General features: G+C 44.0%; 1 protein-coding gene across 8 annotated transcripts in view; it reads left to right on the forward strand.

Annotated features, from left to right (window-relative positions):
* CHL1 (cell adhesion molecule L1 like) overlaps window positions 1-14,214 on the forward strand; it is a 130,823-nt gene that overhangs the window by 77,483 nt on the left and 39,126 nt on the right. For 7 of the 8 annotated variants that reach the window (XM_077184615.1, XM_077184614.1, XM_077184620.1 and 4 more), the window contains 5 exons: window positions 16-121; window positions 1,688-1,878; window positions 9,848-9,970; window positions 11,226-11,396; window positions 13,194-13,241. In XM_077184615.1, the coding sequence (XP_077040730.1) occupies window positions 16-121; window positions 1,688-1,878; window positions 9,848-9,970; window positions 11,226-11,396; window positions 13,194-13,241 (639 nt within the window). The remainder of the gene's footprint in view (window positions 1-15; window positions 122-1,687; window positions 1,879-9,847; window positions 9,971-11,225; window positions 11,397-13,193; window positions 13,242-14,214) is intronic. The other variant, XM_077184619.1, reaches the window with a different exon arrangement.

The raw sequence follows: 14,214 nt of genomic DNA on the forward strand, positions 1-14,214 counted from the left end.
CCTCTCTGTGTTCAGTTTCCCAGCTTCCAACAATCACAGAGCAATCCCACACTCAGGTTGCCTACCCCTTTGATGAGGACTTCACCATTAAATGTGAAGCCAGAGGAAACCCCCAGCCCACGTGAGTACTGCTTGGAGAAGCAAACAGAAGCTGAGTTCGCTTTTAACCTTTGCCAAACATTGTTGTGTCTGTCAGGAGCTGCTGCACAAAATCCTGCTCGTCATCCTCAGCAGGGTTAAGGTTTGGCTTTGCATTCAGGCCATTCAGCTTTTGTTGCTCCATCACTTCCCCTCACCCTGTGAATAGGTATCAACATGGTTTTCCTTGCTGGGGGATGTTTCATTTCTCTGGCACGTGCCAAATTCACCCCCTGGTTTTAAAAAAAATCTTGTCTGGGTTGTGCTGCAAAGGATGGGCTGTGTCATGGTAATCAGAGGGGCCCAGCTGTTCCTCTGCCTGTTCCACAGCAACCCTAAAAATCCCAACCACATTAAACTGTGTATTCAAACAGCAATTTGCATTTTATCAGATACCTTGTCTGTACCTAACCTCAGCAGGGCCGTGGTGATGGTACAGATGGACACAGAAGGAGTTACTCAGATAAATATCCAAGGATAAGCTCTGTGTATTTTACACCAGTGTGGAAAAAAGAAAGATTTTAAATGAAAATGTGACTTAACAAGAGTGTAATAATAACACAGTAAAAACTCCTCCTGAGGCTTTCACCACTGAATGGAGTTTGGGCTAAATTAATAGCTGGTTTGAATGTCATTTTTTCTCTTTAATCCTTCCCTTCTCCTTTCTTTGCAATACAATTTAAACTTTAAAAGGCATTCTTTTATTTAGATGGAGACGATTTGGTAATTTTTAATTGAGCTCTGAATGGGGATTTGTAGCATGATAATAAATTCCCTTTGTTCCACTGTTTGTCAGTGCATCAGTGAAAAGTTTCCTGGTGTATTAAATGATGTGATGGTGCCTGTTAGGTGAGGGCATCCTATATTCCCTCCATCCTGGAGCAGGATCCCATAATCCTTTCATCATGGAGCAAGGCAGTTTTGCCAAGACCATTGAAGTGCCAAAACAATGGTTTTGTTGTTAATTATTTATTCTCTTAAAACCAAAAAGAAAGGTACATCTGCCACTCAATTGATGTTACTGCAGTTTCCAGTGTCTGATTTTAAATTAGTTTAGGCAAATTTCAGTCCAGAATTGCAGGTACAGGAACAGCATTTATCAAAATCACCCCCCAGCAGCATCTAAACTACAAATGGATCTAAGGCAAGGAGAACCTCAATGGAATCATCTGAATTTCTTCTGATTCAGCCCTGGTGGAGGGTGGGAAAGCTCTTGTGGATCTTTGCCATTCCAAAGCAGCAGTTCCACTACAGCCACAGCCTTTGCCAGCCCAGAGGTGCTGTGGGTGTGTGTCCTTCCCAGATGTTCTGTCTGTCCCTGCTCTGAGCTCTGTGCTCTGCTCTCATGGCACAGCCCAGAAAAGCAGAGTGTGGAAGGAGGGATGTGCCCAAGGGGCACAGGGGGTGCTCTGCCATTCAGCTCTCTCCTTTTCCATCCAGTTTTTCCTTTTATTTTGCTAAAACCCTCTTGGCCCCATATTTTACCCCTCATTAATACCAAAATGCTGTCCTGGGGCCTGCCCACTGTAACATTTCTTTTCTTTTTCAGCTTTAATTGGACTAAGGATGGAAAACCATTTGATTTGTCATCTGACCCCAGGATAGTCACATCTAACAACTCTGGAACTTTTGTGATCCAAAACCGAGGAATCATCAACAATTTCCAAGGGAAATATCGCTGCTTTGCATCCAACCTGCTGGGAACTGCCATGTCAGAGGAAATTGAGCTGATTGTTCCAAGTAAGGCCTTCATTTCTGCTTTGAATTTGTAATTATTACTTTTATTATTAAGGTGAGAACTGTCTTTCCTCAAAATAAATGGGAAGGAACCAGCTCACATGGCAAAACATGAGTTGTTTGTTGTTCAGTGAACATTCAAAGAAAAAAGTTGTATTTTCTTCTTGAATAATTTAATTAAATTCTTGGTTTTGAGGACAGAAACCAAATCTGGATGTAGGATTTCAGACCACTGAACTATCAACTCCCACAGGTTATTACTGCAAAATAGCAACGGATGCAAATGTTTGAAAACTCCAGGGGAAGTGATTTGATCAGCTGTGAGTTCATTAATCTGATGTCAGCAGCATTCGGGGTTTGGGATAAATACTGATGGGGAGAAGAATAAAGCCCTGGAACTGAAATGGAAAACAAGCTTAAAAATAAAGCAGGGAAAATTACTGATCCTAGAAATTTGTGCTTTTTTAGCACGGAAGAAGGGCAGAGAGGGAAATGAGGGATTAAGGACCAGGTTTGTAGAAGTGGCATGAAATTTATGGATAGAATCAAAGAATTATTAAGGTTGGCAAAAAGCTCTTAAAATCAGAGTCCAACCCTTAACCCAGCCCAGCCAGGTTCAGCATTCAAAGCTGAAACAACTGGTTTGTACCAATCCATTTAATCACCTGTAGTCTGGGATGTGAGCACACACTTTGGTTCTAAATTCAGGATTGAAACATAGGAAATGAGAAGAGGAAAATCAGAAGCAGAATCTTCCCAGAGGGAGTAGAAAGGACAAGAAACTCCCCCAGCTCCATGATGGAGCAGGGTGAGAACCTGAAGCAGGTTTTATGATGCAGTTCAGTGGCAGACATGGAGAAAAGCAGCAGTGCAGTGGATTTTTTTCAGGTGAGATCCTGCATTTCCCAGCTCCTGCAGTATTTTGTTATGAAATATCTGACAGCTCCATGCTCAGGTGGAATCCATGTGGCAGGGGAGGCATCCCCAGCCTTCTCAGCCCCACAGTGACAGGAGGTGGCTGCTTTTGTACAGAAAACACTTCTGGCAGATCAAATGGGCTATGAGAAACACGAATAAACATTTTTGTCCTGTCTTCAGCATAGGAAATAATCCTGAGAAGCATCCCAGGCACTGCCAGGGCTGGGAGAGTCGTGGTGCTGTGGGCACATTGAAACCCAGACATTGCAAGGGCTGGGAGGGAGCTGCTGAGGATGCCATGTAAATGTATTTTATGAGTGCTCCTCATGAAAGACACATTTGTTTTCCTCCCATCCAGCTTTATGGATTTCTTTTTCCTTGGGAAATCGATTTCATGTTGCAATGTGCCACACAGCAATCCCTGATGCCAGAGCTTGGTGTTGGGTGAGGAATTTGCAGCGTTCCAGGTGTTGCTCTGTGGTTTAGTCTCCACCACCTTGCAGCTGTTTTAGGGAAGAACTTTCCAGAGCAGAGGAGGGTTGCAGAAAGCTTTAGGAGAGTGAGTTGAGGTTTATTGAACTGTTGACAGGGTAGGATGGGCAGCTGATGGCAGCTGGAGTTTCAGGCAGACAGGAGAGTGATGCAGTTAAACTTCAGACATGGTTTTTGACTTTGGAGTCTGGCCAGGGCAGTGGGGTTAATACAACTTCTCTAAAGCAAAATATCTCAAACTCATTACGTTTGAGAGGAGTTAAAGTGTCGTGTTTGTACCTCCAGCAGCAGAATATTCTGATATTCCATTGCTACTGAACTAAAAAAGATGGAAAACAAGGAGTTGATGTCTGTATTTGGGATTATTGAATCTGTATTCAGAGAGGAGATTTTTTGCTTTTAATGAAGAACAGTCTAGAGTAGCTTAAGTAGATATTAAATATATTGGGAGTGGATGGCAATAAATTTATGGAGAGGTTACAAACATGGTTGTTATCAAAAGCAAGAGGAGTTTTAGTGCTAATATATGCAAATTCCTAAACCCAGAGAAAAAAAATACATGGTACAGATAATGTATTAGAGGGATTTACCCAACTCACACATCTTTTGAGGCACATTTGCTGTTATTAGAACTCTTCTGCCATCAGTTCTTTCATTTACTGGTGCAATGTAAGAGCTGCAAATTAAATCAGGATTCAGAGAGGAGTAGAAGGCACCTTTGATTTTCTAAAGTGCTCTGCAACTGTGCCCCAGTGAAAGAGCTGCTGGTGCACAGATCTGCTGTAAATCAGAACCTGCCAGGGAGGGGCTGGGGATAAATCACCTCTATTCACCCCCAGGTTTTGGAGCACAGACTGGTACATGTGAGATCACTCCCTGCATTCAGGAGAATGATGCAGAGGTGGCAGAGCTGTGCCAGCTGCATTCAAGGCAGATGTAAAGCTCCTTGGCAAAGTCACCGTGCCAGGGAAGGGAAGAAAACCCCAGCGAGGCAGAGCAGGGCAGTTTCTTTCATAAATTACATTTCCACTGCAGAAGCAGAATACTGGGTCTGTAAGGCTGCTGCTGAAAAGGAGAACAAAAGTGTGTTTACTCACAGTAGTCATTCCAGGGAAGCAATAGAAATGTCAGCAGAAATGATCATTAAATCTCACCTACATAATGAAAATACCCCACCTCCCCTATGTAGGATGACATTAAGGAGAGGGGGAAGAATGGGCTCTGAGGATCTCGATGTGTTTGCAGCACTAACAAAGGCCAGATTGTTACAAGATACATTCAGCATGAAAATGAATTTAAATGGTGAGAACACAGACTTCAGCTTCCCTCCTCCAGCGTTTCGGGAATCTGCTGCTTGAATTAGTGAGCAGGCCCGATGCCAGAGGAAGGAGAAGAAGTACACTTTAAACTTCTTTAATTAACTGTGCTATGAAAGACTCTTCACGGCAGACTGAGTTAAGATTTATGCTTGGTATTTCTAAAGCTGCTGCTCCAAAAGACCTGAGGATGGAAAAATTGGCTGAATGTAAAATTCTCCTGTGGCAGGCTGTGTTCTGATGTGATGTTAGTGCAAGAATTCCCATAGAAACCAGACCTGAGTTAATATTCAAACACTCAGGTGTGAATATCCTGAAATCAGTCAAAGATGCTGAGCTGATACTGCAGGAGGAGGTCCCAGTTTTGTGAAGGCTTTGGTGTAGCTTTTATGGGAGAGAAAACAAAAGAGAGCAATTCACTGAGATTTTGCAGGTGATGGGGATGGAATTCAACCCTCCTGCCTCCTAAGGCATTGACCTTCACCTGTGACCACCTAAATCATCGGGCTCACCCTGATCCTGCCCGTGGCCATCATTTTGAAAAGGATAACAGAGATTACACAGAAAAAAGCTGTCACTGATTCCATTCCCCATCTTCAGGGGTGAGTGGACTCCCAGCCAGGCTCTTCCTGACAGCCAGGCTTTGCTAACTTTTTCAATTTAAGGCAGCAATTAAAAAAATCCATAAACAAGCAGGGTCGTATCTCATAAACAGTTCAAAGGCTGCAATGGAAATTACAGATTTAACTACTGCTCCTGCTCCATGGATCAGAATATCAATTGAGGCACAGAGATGAGCCCTGGAAACGTCCCAAGCTTCACTCAGTGCAGCTCAACATCAGGGACTGCAAGTCATGGTTCAGATTCCTTGAAATGTTGTGTTGTTTGCTGTACAGGATACAGATCTGTATGAAAAATCATAATTAGATACTAATTTAAGTGTCTATGGAGCTGGAAATTTTGAGGTTATAGAAAATCCTTGACTATTTCTGCTTTGCCTCACTTTTACATCCTTTAAGGGTTTATTTGCAAGGAAAAATATGAGACTATCCATGATGGATCAGGCTAAATTCTCCTTTATCCCTGGATATCTTCAGTTGAATCCACATGGAAGGTTATAAAACCAGACCTGGGTTACAGTGATGTTTTTTTAGAATAATTTCACCATGCATTTGCTAATTGCTGATTTCTCATCCTGAATTCACTCCCATTTTGCACCTGATATTGGTAGAAACAAGTCACAGGGATCTCAAGGACCAGTTACCTAGAGAAATGCTTTTCCTTTGTTCCATTTCCCAACACTTGACCCCAAAACATGTAAAATACCTGATGGAATGGGCTCCATTCTCACATAAACTGGAATAAATTGCCATAATTGATAGAGTTTTAGTGTGAAGTCACTGTAATCAGCAGTAAGACAAAAACTGAGCTGCAGGATAAAAACTGAGCTGCAGCACAAGGGGTCCTAAATGGATCCCTGAGTAAATCTGGAGCAATGTTGGGAACTGGAGTTCCCATCTCTGCTTGCTGTATTTCTGAACCTCTGTTTCTGCTAAATTCAAATTAATTTAGTGCAAATTTCTATTGCACTGTATTGGTGTCTCTCCTGTGTGCTTTAGGTTGAGAGGGGATTTTCTGAAGGGATAAGGAGGAGAGACTCAGGGTCCTTCCTGGATTTTTTCCCAGTCTCCCAAATTGGGTGCTCCAGCCTGGTCTGAAGCACAGCTCAGTCACTGAACTTTGAGTCACCCCAGGGATTAAACAGATCCTGGCTCCTTGCACAAATGACTCTGGCCACTGATAATCTTCTGTTTCCATGGTTCACACACTGGCAGAGCACTTCAGTTCTGGTTTCTGAGTGCAGCCTTGTCAGGAAAAACCCCTTGGCCAGCAAAGCCTTTCCCAGGAGTATTTGAAGAGGTGTCACAGTGGGATTTTGGGAGATTCTCCATAGCTGGAGTTGGGAGTGCAGGTTTCCCTCTTCCCCATGGCTGTTCCACTCACACCCCATGATTTGTGTGTGGATTTAGAGTCACTGAATCCCTCTGCCCTCCCCTGGGCCATGGGGATGTGGGAAGCAGCACCCAGAGCTGTGCTGGCTCCTCTGTCCCCTCCCATCACATCCCTGTGGGATGGGGCATTCCATGGAATATTGATGGAGCAGTGTCAGTGCTATCACTGCAGAGACATCAGCTGGAATTTTCAGTGGCCATGTGAGAACTCTGTTCAACATCCAACACTTCCATGGCACAATTTATTTTGTGTTCATTTTATTATGCTGTGGAGTTGAACTCAGCTGTGATACTTTCTGTGATCAGCCACAAATCAGTGGTGATTGATTCTAGAATATCCTCTAATTAGAACACAAGAGCCCTGAAAAAATATCCAAAATATTGCCTGCATAGACATTCTGAAGATTGATGTGCAAAAGGCAAAGTCTAATGTGACAGAAGCTTTTTATTTTTAATAAATTGAATTCAGAAGTAGGTATTTTTTCTAGTCTTTGAGACCAGTGGGACCCCAGCAAAAGAAATTATGCTTGTCAGAGGGTTTGGCTCAGGAATTTATCATGAGTTTTCATCTCTTGCAAAGCTTCAAGGATTAAACATTTGAATTTATCATTGTGAGGATGAAAATCAAAGTTTTTCAATGCTTTTCATGGTGAACTAAGCAAAAAAAAAAAAAAAAAAAAAAAAGAAAAAAAAGGCATGGGAGGACCTGTGGTGCAAGTACTTGTTGGAGATGGAGGACATTTGGGGTCAAATTGCTGCTTCCCCCAGTGAAGTCCAGCTGCCAACATCTGGGCCCCACATTGGAGATGAATGTCTGTGCAGCCAGCTAATGACACCAGGACTGTGACTTGTCACTGTCTCCTGGTGGGACTCAGTAAATCTCTATATAATTCTGTAATTACTGGCCACAGAAATTCACTGAGAAGTCCAGTGGTTATGGCACCCAGCTGGGATATCAGAAACCCAGATTTATTTCTGCTAAATGAGGCAAAAAATGGGTTTGAACAAGGGGTTCCAGTGTCCTAAATAAGTGGTGCCATATTAGTCCATTTGCTGATCCATTGGTTTGGTCAGAAATCCCTTTATCCTTCCCTGACCCAGCTTATTGAAAGTTTTGTTGGGAGTGACGTGCTTTGGGGAATAAATAAGCTTTAGATCAAGAAATTGGCTTTTTCCTGCTGGAAAATATTCCACCTCTGCAGTCAGCAGATGTATTTCCCAGGGTTTGAAGTGTGCAGGTTACTGGAGGTACTGGATATGAATATGCAGCTCGTTTTTTTTACCTGAAATTTCACCTACAGAGTGGGTGATGCTCATTAGCTGCATTTTGCCTCTCCTAAGAATTCCTAACCTATTAATAACCCTCCTGGAGATAAAATCTCTGCAGAGTCTGCATTCAGCACTGGAGTGATTGCTTCTTGTCGTGTTTACTAACCCTGAGATGTGTGAAGCGTCCTCAGAGTCCCATCCCTGCATTTCTCCCCCTCTCCTTTCCTTTGCCCCCTGCACTGGGATGTTGCAGGTTCCCTGCTGGACCACTGATGTCTCAAGATGTGGAGCTGCTCTCAGAGCTCCCTGTCGTGACAGGGAGGGGATGTTGGCTGTGCCAGTTCAACTGTGCACAGCCAGGACCTTCTGCATCCTTTGCTGTTTCATTTCATTTAATTAAGCTGCTCATTTTGCCTGTTGATGCTGGTCTGAAGTGAAACTTTGGCCAGTTGGAACTTGCCTGAAATGAAAGCAGGAGGCAGCGTCAGCCCTGAAACTGCCTCAGCTCGGTTCCTTCAAGGGGTGGTTCCATCTTGCAGGCTGCTTGTTCTGGGATCACCTCCAAGCTGAGCCTCCCTTGGTCTGGGGTGGGCTCCAGCCCAGCTCTGCTCCCCATTTTCCCATATCAGCTCCAGTGGCATTTTGGGCATCCAAATTTGCCCAGGTGTGCCAGGCTTTGAACAAAATGCTGGCATCAGGTGGTGAAACATGGATGCATTAACCATTTATTTATCCTGTGTTTAAGCCCAGCTAGAGCAGCCCTGGTTACAGCCCTGGGAGCTTTGTGCCAAGCCTGTCCTGCAGCCCTGAAGGAATCCAGGCTGAGCCTCCAGGCATGAGGAGGCAACAGAGGCTTCACAGCAGCCTTCCCCTGATCCTGGAGATGGAGGAGAGATCCAGGCAGGAGCCTGAGGGCTGTCCTCACCTGCAGGCACTTGCAGTGGATCCTTAGGAGCTATGTTTGATCCAAGGCTTTCCAGAACATTCCACACTCCCAGGCTGGTTCCTGATCTCCTGATGATTCCCTGTGCAGGCTGCCCTAGAGCAGAGGCTGGGCAGAGCTCCAGAATAAAGCAGGGATTTATTCAAAGCATCTCCTCCATTGATCCACCTTGGGCAGCACAAGAGCCCAGCCAGGGCTGCACACAAGATGAACCAAAATAGACAAAAAATGAACCCAAGATGAACCAAAATGGCCCCAAAATGCACGGCCGGGCACGGGCTCTGTCCCTGGGATCAGTTCTGCTCCATTTGCATCTTGCAGTTCATTGTCCCATTCCAGCTTTAGCCCCTGCAGTCCCACCCTGCTTGTTTTTCTCTCTCCAGCCCACGGGGTTTGTGCTCTTGGGCTGAGATTTGGATCATTTGTCCTTGGTGCCCAGCTGGAGCAGGAATTGTTTTGTGTCCCTGCTCTGTGCACAGAGCTCAGCATCCCCTGATGTGAAGCTCAGACCCACACACTAAAGCAGCACAGAACCTGAAAAATAGAAAAGCTGAACCTGAGGCATCACTGGGACCAGCTGGGGCCCCACCAGTGCACAGCCCTCAGTGCCAGGCTTGTCCTTAGGGACACTTTGGCCTTGAGTGGTCCCTTCCAGACAGCACAAAGGAGCTAAAGAAAGTGTTTGAAAAGAATTGTGTTAAAGTAAAGCCAAAGCAAAGCACAGGACATCACAAACAAGTGTTAAACATCTCCATTCAGTGCCTGGCTTTGGATAGGATGCTCTAAGAACTTTGTGAATGAAGGGATTCCTATTGTGAGTGTTCCAGAACTCAGGGACTTCCTACTCTGAGTAAAACTCATCATAACTCTGTGCCTCTGTGTAAATTAAAATTGGTATTAAAGGCAGAGAATGCAAAGGATGATGTAAAGGTAAATATTTTATTACAAGTGTATCAAGAGGAAAGCAAAAGGCAAAATTTCAAAAGGTACCAATAATAGAGGAACTTTGCTTTTTTCTGCAGGTGTACCAAAATTCCCCAAAGAAAAAATTGAGCCTCTGGATGTGGAGCATGGAGATTCTGTGATCCTGCACTGCAACCCCCCGAAAGGCATCCCCCCTTTGCATATCTACTGGATGAATATTGGTGAGGAAATGCTTTTTGCACAATTCACACAAGGGGGCTCAAAGCATTTGTCTTTCACAGCAGCTTCATTGCAGATTTGTCATGGGTAGGAATTGTAATTGTGCAAGTGCTTGGGAGAGATATCTGGATGTTGAAGAACAAAATTAAAAAATGGAGGGTGGAGATCTGGTTTGACATGACCCAAAGTTAAATTGTTGAGTGCATTGACACAGCTTCTCATTAAATATGAGATATCAAGTAATTTATATATTGCTGAATCTATCAGTGATGAGGAGTCCTGCATTTAGAGGGGAGAGGATATCACATGTCAATATGTCATCATCATTGTTTTCCTCTTTCCATAAATTGATGATTGATTTATGATCCTAAGGGAAAAATAATCCACCAGGTTTATATAATTAGTTCCTGGTGGGTTTCTGCCCTGTTATTCTGCAGTGTTTGTGTTCTGCAGGAATTCTGGCTTTTGGGAAGTAAATAACTCTGGGTTTTAATTATCAATTTTTCCTTATCAGTTATATAGAGATACATTATTATATAAAAATATTTTTAATCGCTTTTATCTGAATATTGGTAAATAACTCATTATCTCTGCTGGATTTTCTGCCTCTTTCACATCAGAGTTTCATTCTCTGTATCTGGAAGGCAGCACATGAGGGGAGCGTTTGGTGAAACAGCCCCGTGTTGTTCCCACCTTATCATTTGCTGCTAGAAACGAAGGGATGAAACTATTTTCAAGCTAAGAATGATTTATGGCTCAGATAAACATCAGTCTCAGAGGCTGAGAGGTTTTAGAGGAGCAAGAACTCGGCCATAGCTCAGAGAAGTCACAGGTTCTTTGTTACAGGGCAATACAGAACTTTCTAAACCAATGGACAGTTGTTACAGGGTTTATTTTGCCTTTCTCTCCTATCATCTTGACTTAATTTTGCTGCACTGTGGATAATTTTACCCATTGGGCTTCTGTCTCACATGCACACATATGCTTCTATTATAACTTCTAAACTCTTTATTCCATCCAGCCACACCCCTACATTATAAACCCTTCACCATTTTATCAGTACAGTTTCTCACTTACTTAAGGCATATTCTCAACTATAGAAGCATAAATTTATGATTTTTCTGCTTAATATCTGTGTACTGTATTTTTGCATCAATCCAAGTGTCCCTCAAGGCTGCAGATCAAACCCTTCAGTGTCTGTGCAAGTTTCTCTCTTTCCGATTCCCACACCGCCTCACCGTTACTTTCCCTTGCCAGATTTGCAGCACATCCCACAGGATGAGAGGGTCTCCATGAGCCTGAAGGGAGATCTCTACTTTGCCAACGTGGAGGAGAGTGACAGCAGGAGTGACTATTGCTGCTTTGCAGCCTTCCCCAGGCTCAGGACCATCGTGCAGAAGATGCCCATGACGCTCAAGGTTTCCCGCTGTGAGTGTGGGGCTCAGCTCTTTGTTTGCTGCTGCTTTCTGAGCTCCCCAGGCAGCAGTGCATGCACATGTGTGGCTCTCAAAACACAGGGCACCTTGCTGAGTTTATTTCCTGCATTATTAACCTCATTCTTGGGGCTAAATCTCACTGGGAAAAGCTTCTTGCTCCAGCCTGTGTTCTAGGTGGCCATCCCAAGGCATCAGTTTCTCCTGTCCCATCTGGGTCACCAGGAACTGATGCCTTGGAGGGGCTGCCTAGAACAGAGGTTAGACAAAATTAAGAGATAAAATGGGTATTTATTAAAGGTCTTTGATAAGCACACCTTGGGCAGTCAAAGCCTCCCAGAGGCGACACCCAAGATAGACAATGGTCACGAGTTTTACAGACAATTTTAAGTTTGGTCCATTTACATATCAGGGGTTAATTTTCCAATTACAGCTTCAGGTAATGAAGTAATTTACTCCAAGTTCCAAGTTTACCCCCACATTCACTGTTGTTTACATTTCCCAGGGTCTGAGACAGTGAAGTGTCCTTGATTGCCAGGCCTGGAGAGGAATTGCTGTGTCTGCCCCAGATGTGAAGACAGTAGCTGACACTCTCTATGGAGTTCAGTTATACACTAAAGCAGTGCAGGGTTTGCACAATTTAAAAGCTAAAATCCTAAGGCATCACAATCAAACCCCAAAGTGCCCTGTCCTTGCTCCTGCTGTCCCCACAGTGAAAGCCAAGGATGCATCAGGGAAATCTGCTGCTCTTGAGTCCAGCAGGTCCCCCAGGAATGGGGCTTCACTGGGTTTTGAGGACTTTGTGGCTGCCTCTTCCCTGGGCAAGGCCTGCTTTGGTCCAGCCTCAGCAGTGAGGTTGGAAGGATGATGTTTTCCAGGTCTTTCCAGGCAGCCTGGAGCATCAGAAACACAAGAGGTGTTTCCAGTTCCTTGATGAAATCAAGTGTAGGGAATTTAAGATTTCAGTTGTTCATTGTGGGTCTTTCAGACTTACACAGCCCAGAAAGCCAAGGAGAATTTTGTCTTCATGAACGAAACCCTCATGTTTAATATGTGATTTTTGAGAGTTTTCTTGTTGGGATAAAAAGAAAAAAGATTAATAGGGGCTTTGTGTGTTTAACACTTGCTTAGACTGTATCTTGGGGTAATAATTGTGAGAAAAACATCCAAATTCAATGTTGCTCTCCATGGCTTTTCACATGGGTTCAGTTCCCCACACATGCACACAGAGATTAGAGAAAAACAAGATGGGTTTTGGCTGCTGGTAGCCCTGGAAGTGGCCCAAAAAGCCACTTCAGTGTGTCCATCTTGTCATCAAAGCCACAGGACTTGGGCCAGGAAAAGATGAGAGGCACGAACTGAAAGGGTTTTGTAAACTCAGCTTGACAGTGCCCACTCCACCCTGTGCCAAGGGCCTGGTGAGGGACTGCATTAAAAATAAATAGGACAAAAATAAGCAATAAGAAACAGGAGAATGGATAACATTTTATGACATTTCTCTTTGTGGATAGTTAGTGATTTTTATTACTGTAGGTAGCAAGGATGAAATGCTGATTATATCACCCACGAAGTATTTTTCAGAATAACACAAATCTCTAAAGCATTTTCATTGTATTTTCAAAACTCAGTTGCTCATCTGTTGCTTTCTTTTATATTTTTCATTCTTTCTTTCTTTTGGGGCAGAAATTGGTGGGTGGGGAGGGGCATGATTTTGTTTTGGTTGATTTATGGTTTCTTTTGATTCTGTCTCAACCCTGCATGTTTGTTTGGTTGTCATTTTTATTTATTTCAGTAAAGCATGCTAATGACTCAGGCTCACCTAACGCTGCTGTTACTAAGGGTGAGTTGAATCCATCTGTTTTTAGCCTTTGAACTGAGACTCCACCAGCTGAGGTGAAATGGGAGCTGCTCAAAAAACACGTCACAAAAGCCTCTTGATTGTGATGGGGTGGATTTAAGCAGCCCAGGGAGCACAATTGGCTCATCTTGTAGTTTCTGAGAGCAATCTGCAGGGCTTTTGATGAAAAAGGCATTTTTTTTACTTGAGAAAGAAGCTTTGTAAGGGGGTGGAAGTGAGGACATTGATGTTCAGGGTTTCTCATGTTATCAATTCAGAGCAGGAGCCAGAGCTGGATGCTCCAAATCTTTTTCTGGCAGTTAAAGGAACTCTGGGATGAGAGAGCCAAGGTTTGACACTGTCAATTCATGTCCCAGGGGTCACCCTGGGGCTGCCTTGCTCCAGGATGAGCTCAGGGTGTGGATTTGTGGAGTCTGGGTGCCCTGTGGTGGCTGTCCCCATCACCTCGATGTAGATAAGAGGTGGCTCTGTCTCTGTGGTGCCCTGTGTGCCACCAGCACAGGTGACACTACAGCAAAGCCCTTCCCATCCTATGCATTCCCACTCCCACTGCTCTGCCTGCCCCTCTCTGTGGAGCAGATCCTGAAAATATCCTGCAGGCAGCAGGTGCCTATTCCTGCAATTCTCCACCTGGCTCCTTTTGTTTCAAATACGTGAAATTTAGAAATTTAGACTCTGTAGCTCTTGACTCTTCATTTCTTTGGTTAAATCCCATTTAAGAGTCTTTTTTTCCTTTTTTTTTTTATGCCCAATTTTAACCTCCTCTGGGAGATTTTTTTTTGCCAGACAAGCAGTGAGGTTACCCTGGAGTGTTTTGGGATGGATAACTCAGAGCACTCATCACTCCCCTGACTTTGCCCGTGGAGCTGAGCCCTGGAGCAGCACAGGCAGGGTTTGTGCACTCTGACTGCCCACCAGAAGCTGTTTTTTCCCTCCCAGGGCTGTCTGAACTCGT

The sequence above is a fragment of the Agelaius phoeniceus genome, chromosome 11 (genome assembly GCF_051311805.1).
Source record: "Agelaius phoeniceus isolate bAgePho1 chromosome 11, bAgePho1.hap1, whole genome shotgun sequence".
NCBI lineage: Eukaryota > Metazoa > Chordata > Aves > Passeriformes > Icteridae > Agelaius > Agelaius phoeniceus.